Source organism: Mesoplodon mirus, assembly GCF_964341445.2.
Source record: "Mesoplodon mirus genome assembly, chromosome: 18".
NCBI lineage: Eukaryota > Metazoa > Chordata > Mammalia > Artiodactyla > Ziphiidae > Mesoplodon > Mesoplodon mirus.
In genome coordinates this window covers 5748577-5762614 of record NC_138994.1, presented here as the reverse complement: position 1 = coordinate 5762614, position 14038 = coordinate 5748577, and the positions used below count along the sequence as shown (strand labels likewise).

General features: G+C 48.0%; 1 protein-coding gene across 2 annotated transcripts in view; it reads left to right on the top strand.

Moving 5' to 3' along the window:
- STAT5B (signal transducer and activator of transcription 5B) overlaps positions 1–14038 on the top strand; it is a 63427-nt gene that overhangs the window by 35838 nt on the left and 13551 nt on the right. The window contains exons 2-11 of one of the 2 annotated variants that reach the window (XM_082603961.1): positions 2084–2221; positions 5344–5500; positions 6727–6816; positions 7734–7908; positions 11082–11212; positions 11455–11606; positions 12079–12234; positions 12655–12834; positions 13198–13285; positions 13363–13485. In XM_082603961.1, the coding sequence (XP_082460087.1) occupies positions 2094–2221; positions 5344–5500; positions 6727–6816; positions 7734–7908; positions 11082–11212; positions 11455–11606; positions 12079–12234; positions 12655–12834; positions 13198–13285; positions 13363–13485 (1380 nt within the window). In that variant the 5' untranslated portion in view covers positions 2084–2093. Of the gene's footprint in view, positions 1–2083; positions 2222–5343; positions 5501–6726; positions 6817–7733; positions 7909–11081; positions 11213–11454; positions 11607–12078; positions 12235–12654; positions 12835–13197; positions 13286–13362; positions 13486–14038 lie in introns of those variants that run through there. The other variant, XM_082603962.1, reaches the window with a different exon arrangement.

Genomic DNA, 14038 nt, shown 5'->3' with positions numbered 1-14038 from the left:
TCAAGTGTTCTACAGCATTGCACAAATCTAAAATAGGTAACTGGCACCCACCCCACACCTCATTGTTGGCTAACTAACTTGTCCCATAAATAGCTCTGTGTTATGCGATCAGACAACTACAACTAACAGGGAAGAGATTTTTGTTTCCTAACACACTTGCGTGGTCTCTGGTATTCAATAAAATCAAGGTCTAATTCACCGTACCCTGACTATAACACAGTTCTTAGGAGAATCGTGCAAATCAGTAGCCAGATAGTTTTGGATGGGATTCAAGATATCCCTGCCTTATACCACCTCCACAGTGTTAGAGCAAGATTCCGTTTTAGTCCCTTTGTGTACATGAAAGTACTGTTGCCGTCACAATCTGGTTAATCCCAGAGAGTTTCTGCCAAATGAATTAAAAATCCTTAGATGAGGGCTTCCCTGGTGGTGCAGTGGTTAAGAATCCGCCTGCCAATGCAGGGGACATGGGTTCGAGCCCTGGTCCGGGAAGATCCCACATGCCGCGGAGCAACTAAGCCCGTGCGCCACAACTACTGAGCCTGCGCTCTAGAGCCCGTGTGCCACAACTACTGAGCCCGTGTGCCACAACTACTGAACCCCGCGTGCCTAGAGCCCGGGCTTCGCAACAGGAGAGGCCACTGCAGTGAGAAGACCGTGCACCGCAAGGAAGAGTAGCCCCTGTTCACTGCAACTAGAGAAAGCCCGTGCGCAGCAACGAAGACCCAACACAGCCAAAAATAAAAAATAAAATAAATAGGGCTTCCCTGGTGGCGCAGTGGTTGGGAGTCCGCCTGCCAATTCAGGGGACACGGGTTCATGCCCCGGTCTGGGAAGATCCCACATGCCGCGGAGCGCCTGGGCCCGTGAGCCATGGCCGCTGAGCCTGCGCGTCCGGAGCCTGTGCTCCGCAACGGGAGAGGCCACAGCAGTGAGAGGCCCGCGTACCGCAAAAAAAAAAAAAAAAAAAAGCAAACAAAAAGAAATTTAAAAAATAAATAAATAAAATAAAATAAAATAAATAAAATAAATAAATAAATAAATTTTAGGTGAGTCTGAGAAGGCATCATGGTAGTTTTATAAAACTGTTCTTCTGAAATCAACAGTGTGTTTTAAAAACCTACCCACCATTGCAATATAATGATTCTTGCTTCTAACTCTTAGCTGGAATGTGTTGTTTTTATGTCTGAAAGATTTTTAAATGCTATAATTTTAACAGAACATTGCTTTGTAAATTCCTAAGCAGTAAATCAGAAGGTGAACCTTGGGGTTATTTTTCCAAATAAATCTGTGCCCTTTATGTGCAAACAATGACTGCTCAGGTAAATAGTGATAATACATAGGATTCCATCCGTGCTTTAGATACTATCACTTTTCTTTTACTGGGCCTTTTTTTTTTTTTTTTTTTTTTTTTTTTTTGGCGGTACGCGGGCCTCTCACTGTTGTGGCCTCTCCCGTTGCGGAGCACAGGCTCCGGATGCTCAGGCTCAGCGGCCATGGCTCACGGGCCCAGCCGCTCCGCGGCATGTGGGATCTTCCTGGACCGGGGCACGAACCTGTGTCCCCTGCATCGGAAGGCGGACTCCCAACCACTGCGCCACCAGGGAAGCCCTACTGGGCCTTTTTTAAAATGGCAATATGTTTACTGCATTTCTTAAAAGTCAAAATACCAAACCTAAAACAAGCGATTTTTTAACAAAATCCCCGTGCTGGTTATTTATCATTACTGTTGATATGCTGCTTACTGTTGCTTCAAGTTTGGAACACATGTAAAAGAAAGAACATGTCTGTGATATCAAAGCTATAGGCAGTTCTTCCCTTAATGCTGGATTTGTACTTTTGCTTATAGGACTTCAGTACATTTTATAGTCAGAGCTTCATAGACCCAGTTACATACCTTTCCATGGCCACACTGAATTTTGAAAACATTTTGAAGCTAAAATTCAGTTCAAGAATACTGACCTTTAGTCTATCAAAAAGGGCTTAAATGCATTTATCTCTGGCCTTTATAATCGAGTATTTACTCTAATGGATTTAAAAGGGGAAGAAAAAAAGCTCACCCAAACCACTGATTGTTTAACAGATTGTAAACCATGGCTGTGTGGATACAAGCCCAGCAGCTCCAAGGAGATGCCCTTCATCAGATGCAAGCACTGTATGGTCAGCATTTCCCCATTGAGGTGCGGCATTACTTATCCCAGTGGATTGAAAGCCAAGCTTGGTAAGTGAACAAAGTTATTTCCATCATATTTTGTGAAGCACAAGCATATTGAAGTTTTTATATATATATAAATTTATTTATTTTATCTCTTTATTTTTGGCTGCGTTGGGTCTTCGTTGCTGCACATGGGCTTTCTCTGTTTGCGGGGAGCGGGGGCTACTCTTCATTGCAGCGCATGGGCTTCTCATTGCGGTGGCTTCTCTTGTTGCGGAGCATGGGCTCTAGGCTCACGGGCTTCAGTAGTTGTGGCACTCGGGCTCAGTAGTTGTGGCGCACGGGATCAGTTGCTCTGCAGCATGTGGGATCTTCCCGGCCAGGGCTCGAACCCACGTGCCCTGCATTGGCAAGTGGATCCTTAACTACTGTGCCACCAGGGAAGCCCCATATTGAAGTTTGATTGGAAAGACAACATAGTGAATACTCTAGAAGTTGTACATTTATAAAGAAAATTATGTGACCCATGAGAAGGTATTTAATTCCATCTTAAAGTTTGACAAGATGGAGTAACTATTCGGATTTTTAAAAATCGGATTTGTTTCCTTTAATAGTAAGTTGTGGCTAAAAGCATTAAAATATTGCTGCGAATAAAAAACAGTTAGCAGATATGTTGTGAGTGCCTAGCAGTGTTGTAGTTAGAAGAGTTCATAGAAAACACCGAAGCCCTTGTCCACAAAGAATTGAGTGTTTAATGGGCAGATAAGGTATGAGTATGCATACAGTTTAATAAAGTGAATTGTTAACAAGGTTAACAATGGCGACTTTGGTATTTTCAAATTTATATGTTTTATATAGGTAAAGACTAAAAGACAGTACACCAAAATGTTAACCATAATTACATCTTAGTCGCAGATTTAACAACCATGTTTATTTTTCTTATTTCCCAAATTACTGTTTATATACCCAGGGGGGAAATTGTTCTTAAATTCTTTCAGAATTAGTACAGTGCAGTAGACTGACAACAGGCCTTTTTAATCAACACCGTTATTGCACACCAGGCAGCAGGCTGTCTGCTGTTCTGCTCAGGGCCTGGGCACGTGTTGGTTGGTTACCAGTCTCAGTCTGATCTGTCGTATTCATCAGATACTTGAGGCCTCCACCGTCATGGCCAGGAGAGCAGGGGTCCTCATTGACAGAGCCCTGGAGAAACCAGCCTTTATGTTACTGTTTGAGGCGAGCTGTAAACCCGTCGGTAATGTTGCCTCTGAGTAATTGCATTTGTGTGTTAGTAGCAGATTTCTGTTCAAAAGCTGGAGAGCACCAAAGGAGGGCAATTTTCTAGGCAATTAAAAAAAACAAACAAACAGAACTCAGCCTCATGTAACTGAGAAAAAAAAGGAGCTACATATGAGCATGTCAACTGTACCTCGTTTAAGTGCTTTTCCATTTCATTTTCATTTTCTGTTAAAGATTTGGAGAGTTCAGAAAAACATTAGTAGGAAGTTTCTGTTGATCTAAAGTTTCATTTAGTAAATTTCCCACGCAGTCTTCTTACTGAACGAATGTTAAGAGACTTCTGTTGATATCAAGGAAAACCTGAATTTTATTCGGTTTTGGTTTTAAGAATATAAAGATTTTAATTAAAACATCTTCAGTTCTTCACGTTTAAACTAAGAAAGTTCATATATATATATGTATTCAATATCTATATATCTATATATCTATATATCTATATATATAGATAGATAGATGGCAGAGAGTTAAGTTTTGAAGTACGAGAAGCAGTAGTACTTGATTTCCATGAGTTGTGCTCAGAGACGGTCACTTCTTAAGAGTGGAGCATTATTTCCAGTCGAAACAGAGGCGCAGGGCTGCCTTCCTTCCTTCCAGGCTTTTATTCAGACATATTTAGTACATAGCACACACATATTTGAAATTTGGCTTTCTCCACTGCCTTCTCAAAAGTGCAGGTTCGAGCATATTGTTTGATGAAGTACTGTGTCAGTGTTTTGGTATACCTGTTTGTGCCCCCATTAGAAATGAGTTGCTAATGACTTCGGGGCTGTGTAGAGATGACAGAGCTGCTTAGCTATCCCCAGATCTCTTGTTTGGCTTCAGACCCCCCAGCAGTAATGAATGTTCTTTCAGCCTTACAGCTGTTTGTTTTCTTCAGTGAGCTAAGTAATTTAGTACTGCCCAATAGCAATTGTTGCCTAAGTTGTTTAAAAAAGGAAAGAGAGGGCTTCCCTGGTGGCGCAGTGGTTGAGAGTCCGCCTGCCGATGCAGGGGACACGGGTTCGTGCCCCGGTCCGGGAAGATCCCACATGCCACGGAGCGGCTGGGCCCGTGAGCCGTGGCCGCTGAGCCTGCTATCCGGAGCCCGTGCTCCGCAATGGGAGAGGCCACAACAGTGAGAGGCCTGTGTATCGCAAAAAAAAAAAGAGAGTCAGGGATGAGGGGAAGAGGGGGGGAGGAAAAGGAGGGAGGGAGACCACCCAACCCCTGTCAACAGTTAAGTGGCTCTGGATTAATACGAAGCCCGTAGAGTGATTTCTGTGGTTCATTGGAGGAGTTAACGTTGCCTACATGTCCCAAATCTGCAACTATTGATGTAAATGTTTGACTTGTGTAAATACTTGTAGGCATCTTCTGTCTTAATATCCCATTTCTAGGGCTTCTTAGAAGTAATGATAAATGTTGACTCACCTGCCTTTACTTAAGAAATACTCTATGTGAAATTAGCAAGACATAGAACAAGTCGAGGCTGGAAAAAACACATAGAACATTCTTGACCCTGTGCCCCCTTACACCCATGAGGGGGTAACTATAAATAGGAAATTATCAGAGTCCCTATTTCCTTCAGAGTACACAAAGCACTTTCCTTTTCCCTTCATTCCTACAAGCAAATAGCCTAAGCACCAGAGCAAGTCAGTAGGAGAAAGAGCAGTACATTGCAAAGAAAAAAGAAAAGAAAGTATACTATACATCCCACTTAGGTAATTAGTGGATTAGGAATAGATTACTGTAGGTATCTAGTCAATTTGAATTGGACTGTTTCCTAAAATTTGCAGTGAGCATTATAAAGAAATTACTTTAGCCAAAGAAAAGGTGTGATGCGTTGAGGCTGCATTTATACAGGCTGTGTGCATGTATGTATACATATGTATGTAATTTCTTTCCCCTAGGGACTCAATAGATCTTGATAATCCACAGGAGAACATTAAGGCCACCCAGCTCCTGGAGGGCCTGGTGCAGGAGCTGCAGAAGAAGGCTGAGCACCAAGTAGGGGAAGATGGGTTCTTACTGAAGATCAAGCTGGGGCACTACGCCACGCAGCTCCAGGTGGGTGTGATCTTGGGGCCTCGAGGCTCCAGGTGGGCATGAGCTCCGGGCCACGCAGCTCCAGGTGGATGTGAGCGCCAGGCCACACTTCATTCTCTTCCCTGCAGGGGCTCTTCCTTCATTCAGAGATTTTCTCTTTCTTTAACCCAAGGTTGTTGAGTCACATGTGACATGTATAAAGTTCTTATTGCTTGGCTTTGTGGTTGTAGCTGCCTTTTTTAAACTTTTTATTTGAAAATAATTTCAAATGTATTAGACAGTTATGAGATTGATACTAAGAACCCCTACCTACGCTCAGACTCACCTGTTGTTAACATGTGCTTTACTGTATTCTCCCTCTGCGTGTACGCGCATGCACACACACACTCACACATATTTTCATCGCTTGAGAGTAAGTTACATGCATCACGTCCCTTTGTCCGTAAGTATTCCAGTGTGCGTTTTCTAAGAATATGCATCTTCTCTTATGTAGTTATAGTACAGTTATCAACTTCTGCAAATGTAACATCAATACAACACTTTTAGGTAATCTTATACCTTTATTTCCATTTTGTCCACTGACTTACTGATGTCGTTTAGGGCATTTTTTTCCCCCTCCAGCCCAGGATTCTGTTCAAGATCACATACTGCATCTAGTTGTCCTGTCTCTTTAACCTCCTTTCATATGGAACCATTTGTCAATCTTTCTTTGTCCTTCATTACATTGACATTTTAAAATAATTCAGCTCCTCTATTTTTTAAGTATAAAATGGACCTTATTTGGGGTTTGTATGAAGCTTCCTCATAATTAGAGTCAGGTTACACGCCCCTGATCAGAATTCTAAATAAGTAGTGTTGTGTCTTTCTCAGGGTATCACATCCAGAGGTGTACAACGTCCATCTTATCCTCATTGGTGGTAGTAATTTTGATTGCCCAGTCAAGGTGGTGTCCAGTTTCTCCTCTAATATGGCCTCTTTAAAATGTATTCTGTTTCCAAGCATGGTGCCCTTACTTTAAGCAAATTAAGATGCAAGAAACAGAATAATTTTACCTTCTTCCTGTAATCGGGTTTCCCACAATGTGCTTTTCTTGTCCCCGTTGGCATCGGAGGAGCAGCTTTTCTCACGATTACACCACTGTGTCACTAGGAGTCTCCATCATAAGATCTGGCCCCCTGCTCTGAGGTACCGTTCGGCCCCATAGCATGGAGTGGAACAAAGTGATGTTTGCTCTTGGATTCTTTCAGAACACGTATGATCGCTGCCCCATGGAGCTGGTCCGCTGCATCCGCCATATTCTGTACAATGAACAGAGGCTGGTCCGAGAAGCCAACAATGTGAGTGTCCATGGGTTTGGGGAGAGGCGTTGGGATGTCCTTCTTTGCCCAGCTCTTTCTGGACCCAGCTTTGTCAAAGTGACTCGGTGTGCATCTGTTGGTGTCACTATAAACAGAGCATTGTCCTAAGAAGCCCAAAGGAAATAGAAGACTGGTCTCTGTAACCTTGATGAGATCGCAACCACAAAGCAGTGTGAACAAGTGCAAAATAATTTTACCCCAACTGAATTATATTTGAGGAGAGGCATGCTTATATTCAGGTGGGATTACTTAAGAACAGCCTCTGCTCACCCCCCAACCCCGCAACCAGGTGTTGAAGAAATAGATCCAACCAGGGCAGTTCAGTGGCTGGATCCACAAAGCCCTTGTGGATGCGTCCCCTGTCACTTCATCTGGGGTCTCCAGGACACCGCCTGTGAGTGGTTCACCCTCTTCCCTCAGTCACAAGAAGGTCTCGAGTGAGGACACAGATGATGTGTGTTCCCACAGCCTTGTCCCCCACTGTGTCCCCAGCACCTAGCACAGGTGGCATTGGGTCAGTGAGTGACTGTGAAATGAGGGGTCGTCATCAGTAGTAGGAAAACCCAGGTAACTCCTGGGACATGTTGAGTTCTATTCTCTCCAGAGAGAACCCTGACGGACCCTGTGTGGGTTACTCTGGTGGAGGTCAGAAGCTTTCTGCAGTACTTTGTGAAGATGCCGTAGTCGGCCAGGTCTCCTGGTGCTCCTCTTTTCCCACTCCACCCCAACTCTCACAAATAACACTTGCAATTCTCTGACTGAAAGTTTAGCTTTTGGCATCTCAGCCCAGTTATAATGCGAGCATCGCCCTTTCCTTGGGACTACGGCCTGAGGCTTTCTCCCATCCTCCTGCCCAGCTCACCGCTGCCCACACTTTCTCCCTGATCTGTCTCCAGGGTAATTCTCCGGCTGGAAGTCTCGCTGATGCCATGTCCCAGAAACACCTTCAGATCAATCAGACATTTGAGGAGCTGCGACTGGTCACGCAAGACACAGAGAATGAGCTGAAGAAGCTGCAGCAGACTCAAGAGTACTTCATCATCCAATATCAAGAGAGCCTGAGGATCCAGGGTGAGGCTGGTGTAGGAGGGCAGCGTGCGTCTGGGGGACGGGAATGAGGACTAGAAAGAAGCTGGTCGGGTTGGAAGAGAACCAGTTCTCCATTTAGAAGCGTTTACCTCTCTCTGGAGTAGCAGAGAATCATTTGCATTGAAGGCAGTGCAGGAGGCTGAGGCTTTGGAAGGGAAGAAGACAGGCGCTGGCCCTTGGAGAGCTTGGGGTCTCACTCTGACTACCCATATCCAAGGAGCTCCTGGGCTGTGAGGGAAGACGTTTCCTCTTGTGGGAAGGAGCACACGGACTAAGGAAACAGTATCAGACAGTACTTGATGCGGCAGACGTTTTGTAAGTGATGCTTTATGGAAATGTTAAACTTTCTACGCAGGGAGGGTATTAGGGCCACGGGGGCTGTGTTTTACAGCCTTTTAGTGTTGTTCTGTGTGGTTATTCAGAGAGGCCGTCCTGCGGCAGAGCACCTAGTGCATCTCCGTTAGCCCTTATAGACACGCGCTCCCCTGCCTGGGGTGAATCCTGCTGGCACTTGGGTACAGAGTCAGAATTCAGTCTGGAGGGTGTGGAGCCCCACGAGCGCCCCCTATTGACCTTATAGAATTTGGCAGGGTGACTTTAATACAGGCATGCTTTGGAGATGCCAAGGGTTTGAGTCCATACCACTAAAATAAAGTGAATATTGCAGTAAAACAAGTCACATGAATTTTTTGGTTTCCCAGTGCATATAAAAGTTATGTTTATCTATACTGTAGTCTTTTGAGTGTGCAATAGCATTATGTCTAAAAAAATGTGCATACCTTAATATAAAAATATGTTATTGCTAAAAAATGCTAACCGTCTGAGCCTTCAGCAAGCTGTCGTAGTAATATCAAAGATCACCATCACAAATATAGCAATAATGAAAAAGTTTGAAATATTGCGAGGATTACCAAAATGTGACACAGAGACAAGAAACAAGCAACCGATAGACTTGCTCGACACAGCATTGCTAAAAGCCTTCAATTTATTAAAATAAAAAAAAATGCAGTACCTGTGACGTGCAATATATTGCAGCACAGTAAAATGAGGTGTACCTGTAGCCTCCTCTCCCTGGTTGCATGCCCAGTTCAAAATCTCAGAGAAGCTTTAGCTCAACCAACCCGCCATGAAAATACACATGCATACACGTACCAGGTGCTCCTGTACTACCGTGCCTGTGGGCTCCGTTTTAGAACTGTATTAATACTATTTATTAACTCTGTCCTCCCCAGGAGAATATAAATTTGTTGAGAAGGAACTATGTCTTTTATCTCTGTACTCTGAGATTAGCACAGCCTGAATCATTGCAGGTGTTGAGTAAATGTTGGGGGGATAATTCTAGCAGCTCTTCTTCAGATCTGAATCCATCCCAGACTGACCCGAAAGAAAGGAAGGCCCTCCTGCTAGATTAGGGAGCAGGTCATTTCAGGCTATTATTTCTACCCAAGGCCGTTGACTTGTTGACAGTACTGATGATCCTATTCTGGGGTTTTCTGTTTCCTATTTGTGAGGTTGGGTTTCGACTCTGGTTTGGGTTTGTCCCCATCGTGCAATGTCAGTTCAGTCTCATTTATCAAGTGCACCCATCAGAAACACACACTACTGATCGGCCTGTGCAAGGGAAGTCTCAGCTCCCTCCAGTGGAGCCGACAGTTGCCTCAAGTCTCCTGGCGTCCTTCCCAGAAGCTTCTCCAATTTGCCAGGAGAGACCTAAGTGGGTCACTTGCATAAGGAGGCTGGGCCTGGTGTTGGGATCCCCACCACCTCCGTGTGGGTGGCCGGGCTCCGAGGTGGCTCTCCAGATGATTCTGCTCTGTTCCGTACCTGCTCAGTCCCCCGCAGTCATGTTACAGCCATATTTCTAAGTTCTCTTCTAGTTCTGGGCTTTCCTGGCTGTCTAGGGTTGCTTTCGTGTGTCCTTAGTTGCTTTTGTGCGTCCATAGGGCAGGGCCTCGGTCAGTGTGACACGGCCCTCAGAGGCCTGCCAGGAACTTGACCAAGACCTGCTGACTGACGCTCTCATCTTCTTGACTCAGCCCCAGTAAGGACCGTGGGACGTTCCAAAAGCCTATTGGTGGGGGTAGGAATGCCAGCATCTCGGATGGTGATTGCCTGTGGAGGGAGGGATGGGGATGCCAGCAGGGGAGGGTGTACAGGTGCTTAACTGTGGAAATGTTTACTTTCTTAAGCTGGCTTCTTGATACACAGGTGTTCCTTGTATCATCCTTTCTATCAGCACTTGCCTAGGTCTTAAGTATCATATGAGAGATTTTTTTGAAAAGGCCTCGTCGGTGAGGCCTCGTTACCTTATTCCCGCCGTCGATGAGACGCCTGACAGCTGGTGTGCAGAGGAGCTGCCTCCCTCTCTTGAGAGAATCTTGCTGCTTTCGTGTCCCCAGTGGCCCTGGACACTCTGTGTCTCTCCCTCTTCCGGTTGGTCTGCTGAGCTCACAGTGACCCAACCTGGACAAACATGTTAGGCCCCTTCGGCACCTGGAGAAACCTCCCCTTCCCCGAGGAGAGGCTGCTGCGCTCAGCCCTGCGGAGCAGGGCCTTCCTGATGAGGCTTCGTCCTGTGAGGTTGGGGCTGAGAGCTTCTCCGTCAGCCTTTAATCCTGTCCTGTAACCCACTGGCCATGAGGACTGACTCTCACCTGGAGCTGATGGTGCCAGGCAGCTTCCTGAGTATTTTCTGTATCATTGCTTATGTAACGTCACAGCAGCCACTGAGGCAGGTGCCGTGATTCTCCCATTTTACACCTGGGGAAGCTGAGGCATAGGAGAGTGAGGTGATTTGCCCGAGTTCACCCACCTTTTACATGGCGAGGACACACTTCAGAGCAGGCAGGGTGGCTCTAAGCCGGACCCCGCGTGGGGAGAGGAGGGCTGGGTGGGCAGGGAGGCCATGGGCTGGCTCCTCCTCAGCTGCACCCCAAGCTTCCGTCTCCCCACTCCCCAAGGGGAGCTCAGAGTCGGGGGGCCAGGGGACGGAGCCCACTCATCTTTGGGCGCCATGGCTGTGGAACCCTGACTGGCCACTTGTCAGCTGTGTCCCCTCCAGGGTTTTGCCTCCAGAACAGGTGAGTGCAGTTCTGCCGGACTCCCTGCTGGACCCGGGGAGGTCATGGTCGTGGGTGTCCTGTCCCCTCCTCCAGCTCAGTTTGCCCAGCTGGCCCAGCTGAACCCCCAGGAGCGTCTGAGCCGGGAGACGGCCCTCCAGCAGAAGCAGGTGTCCCTGGAGGCCTGGCTGCAGCGCGAGGCCCAGACGCTGCAGCAGTATCGTGTGGTGAGTGGGCTCTGCGTCCCCCCGCTCCTGGGCGTGGAGGTGACACCCCTAGCCGAGCCGTCCCGGGGACCTGAGGGAGGGAGAGAGCCAGGAAGAGAGCGGGACGCAGCAGAGCAGGAGGCCAGAGCCTTCCCCCCTGTGTGGGCACGCAGGGCAGAGCGGGTCGGCAAGGGGTGAGGGGAGGCCATGTGGGGCTGTTCTGAGAGCCCAGAAGGGCCGCTCCCCCGCCGCCCGCCCCTCAGGAGCTGGCCGAGAAGCACCAGAAGACCCTGCAGCTGCTGCGGAAGCAGCAGACCATCATTCTGGATGACGAGCTGATCCAGTGGAAGCGGCGGCAGCAGCTGGCGGGGAACGGAGGGCCCCCCGAGGGCAGCCTGGACGTGCTACAATCCTGGTAATGGGTGTGGGGGGCCGGGCGGGGGCGGCAGGGGCTCAGCGGGGCGCCAACGGCTGCTGTCCTGCTCCTGCGTTTACGTGCGCAGCCGGCTCCCTCTGTCGGGGCCCAGGTCTTATTTCACCAGTGGTCTGGTTCCTGATGCAGACTTTGGTGCCCCCGTCCTGTGCCACCTCCCCCGGGAGGGGCGCCCCTGGGTGAGGGAGTGGGGTGGGACCAGGTGTGCAGAGTGACGCTCAGGCTGGTTGGACCCAAGTCAGGGTCGCTCCTCCTGTGTGTTTCTTTGTGTTTCTGGAAGCCAGGCCAGCCGTGCTCTGCTCAGTGGACAGGCCAGGCGGCTAAGGTGCCGAGCCTTCCTCGGGGAGGAGCTGGGTCGGGGCCTTCCCCCCAGCCTGGGCGCCTTCTGGCTTCTGGCCTGGAGGAAGGGGGTGAAGCCTTTGTCCTTCCCTTTGGCCTCGGGGCTCCTGTGCAGGTGTGAGAAGTTGGCGGAGATCATCTGGCAGAACCGGCAGCAGATCCGCAGAGCTGAGCACCTCTGCCAGCAGCTGCCCATCCCCGGCCCCGTGGAGGAGATGCTGGCTGAGGTCAACGCCACCATCACAGACATCATCTCAGCCCTGGTGACCAGGTGATTGCTGCCTCTTGGCCACGCCCAGGCCCCATCCGGTTGGCCTGGGTCGCGGGCAGCAGGGTCTTCACAGACAGGGCGCTGCGCTCCGGCTTAAACCCTTCCGTCTCTGCCTCACGCCCTCATCCCATCCCCCTCTGTCGCCTGTTGCCGTGGCCTCTTGCTGTCGACCTCGCCCAGTTTCTCTCGTGGACACTGTATGGGCTTGTTCCCTGCAGCCCGTTTCAGCTGTGGAGTTCACCTCACTGCCTCCCCTCCTGCCAGCTTCCCCGACTCGCAGTGGCCCCCCCTGGGACCGGGGGCTGTGCCACAAGCCCTTCCTTCGCCTGCTGTGCCCCGCGCAAGGCGGCCTCGCTACGCGGAGGGAGGGACCGGAGCGCTGTCCCCTGAGGCGTCCCCTGGTCACTTGTGTCCCCGCAGCACGTTCATCATCGAGAAGCAGCCCCCTCAGGTCCTGAAGACCCAGACCAAGTTCGCAGCCACCGTGCGCCTGCTGGTGGGTGGGAAGCTGAACGTGCACATGAACCCCCCCCAGGTGAAGGCCACCATCATCAGTGAGCAGCAGGCCAAGTCGCTGCTCAAGAACGAGAACACCCGCAAGTACGTTGCCCTCGAAATAGGAGGAAAGGAATCCCACCTTCTAGGAAGTTTCTAGGCCTGGCCATTCCTTTGTAGGAGCCCCATTAGATCTCTGTCCCCTTCCAGCTCTCAGAGAAGCAGTAAGGGGGTTCTTCTGTGACGAAACTATGATTTAGTAGGGATATGTCTAAAGGAAACTTCTTATGTGTTTTATGTACATTTATTTCTTGGATAGATTATACAGCCTAACCCCGATCTCCTCTTAAATGACTTAAGTTTTTTGACAACCTTCTTTGTTTCCTCCTACCCCCCCGCAATATGTTTTCTACCTTGTGTGTGCTGAGACCCTGTATGGGTTTAAAGTTGAGTCTGTCTGATTTGCAGTGATTATAGCGGGGAGATCTTGAACAATTGCTGTGTGATGGAGTATCACCAGGCCACAGGCACCCTCAGCGCTCACTTCAGGAACATGGTGAGGATGGGAAAAGAGGATGAATGAATTTTCTGTAGCTGTTTGAGGGCTTTATCCTCTATTTTTCTCCTTTTCAGTCCCTGAAACGAATTAAGAGGTCTGACCGTCGTGGAGCGGAGTCGGTGACAGAAGAAAAATTTACAATCCTGTTTGAATCACAGTTCAGTGTTGGTGGAAATGAGCTGGTTTTTCAAGTCAAGGTGTGTGTGTGTGTGTGTGTGTGTGTGTGTGTACTTTATATCCCAAAAGAATTGTTTTGATCACAGAGTATCTTCTTGTGATAATTTTTTAAATTTAATTTTTATTTTATATTGGAGTATAGTTGATTTACAGTGTTGTGTTAGTTTCAGGTGTATCTTCTTGTGATTACTGATGAACAGAAGTGAGGAGACCTCATCCTTAGGACTCTTTATCTCTTAGATTCTCTTAAGACATGAACAAATAATAACGAAATGAAGTAGCTGGAGATATAGGTAGAAGCGAACCAAGAGAAACATCACTCAGGATGGATTTGAGTACAGTTGTAGTAATTTTAGACATTTGTTACTTGCTCTCTTTCCCCAGAAATGTCTCCATTTTTCTTCTCTTTTCTCTCTTAGTCTCTAGCTTTGAGAAACTTACTCCATCCTTCAGAAATATCTAAGAAATACCTAAATACCAAAATGTCACACAGAAATATCTCTTTTAAAAATATCTAAAATTTCTAAGACTGTGCCAAAGTGCAAAGTCTTATTATTCCTGGAGCCCTTCCTA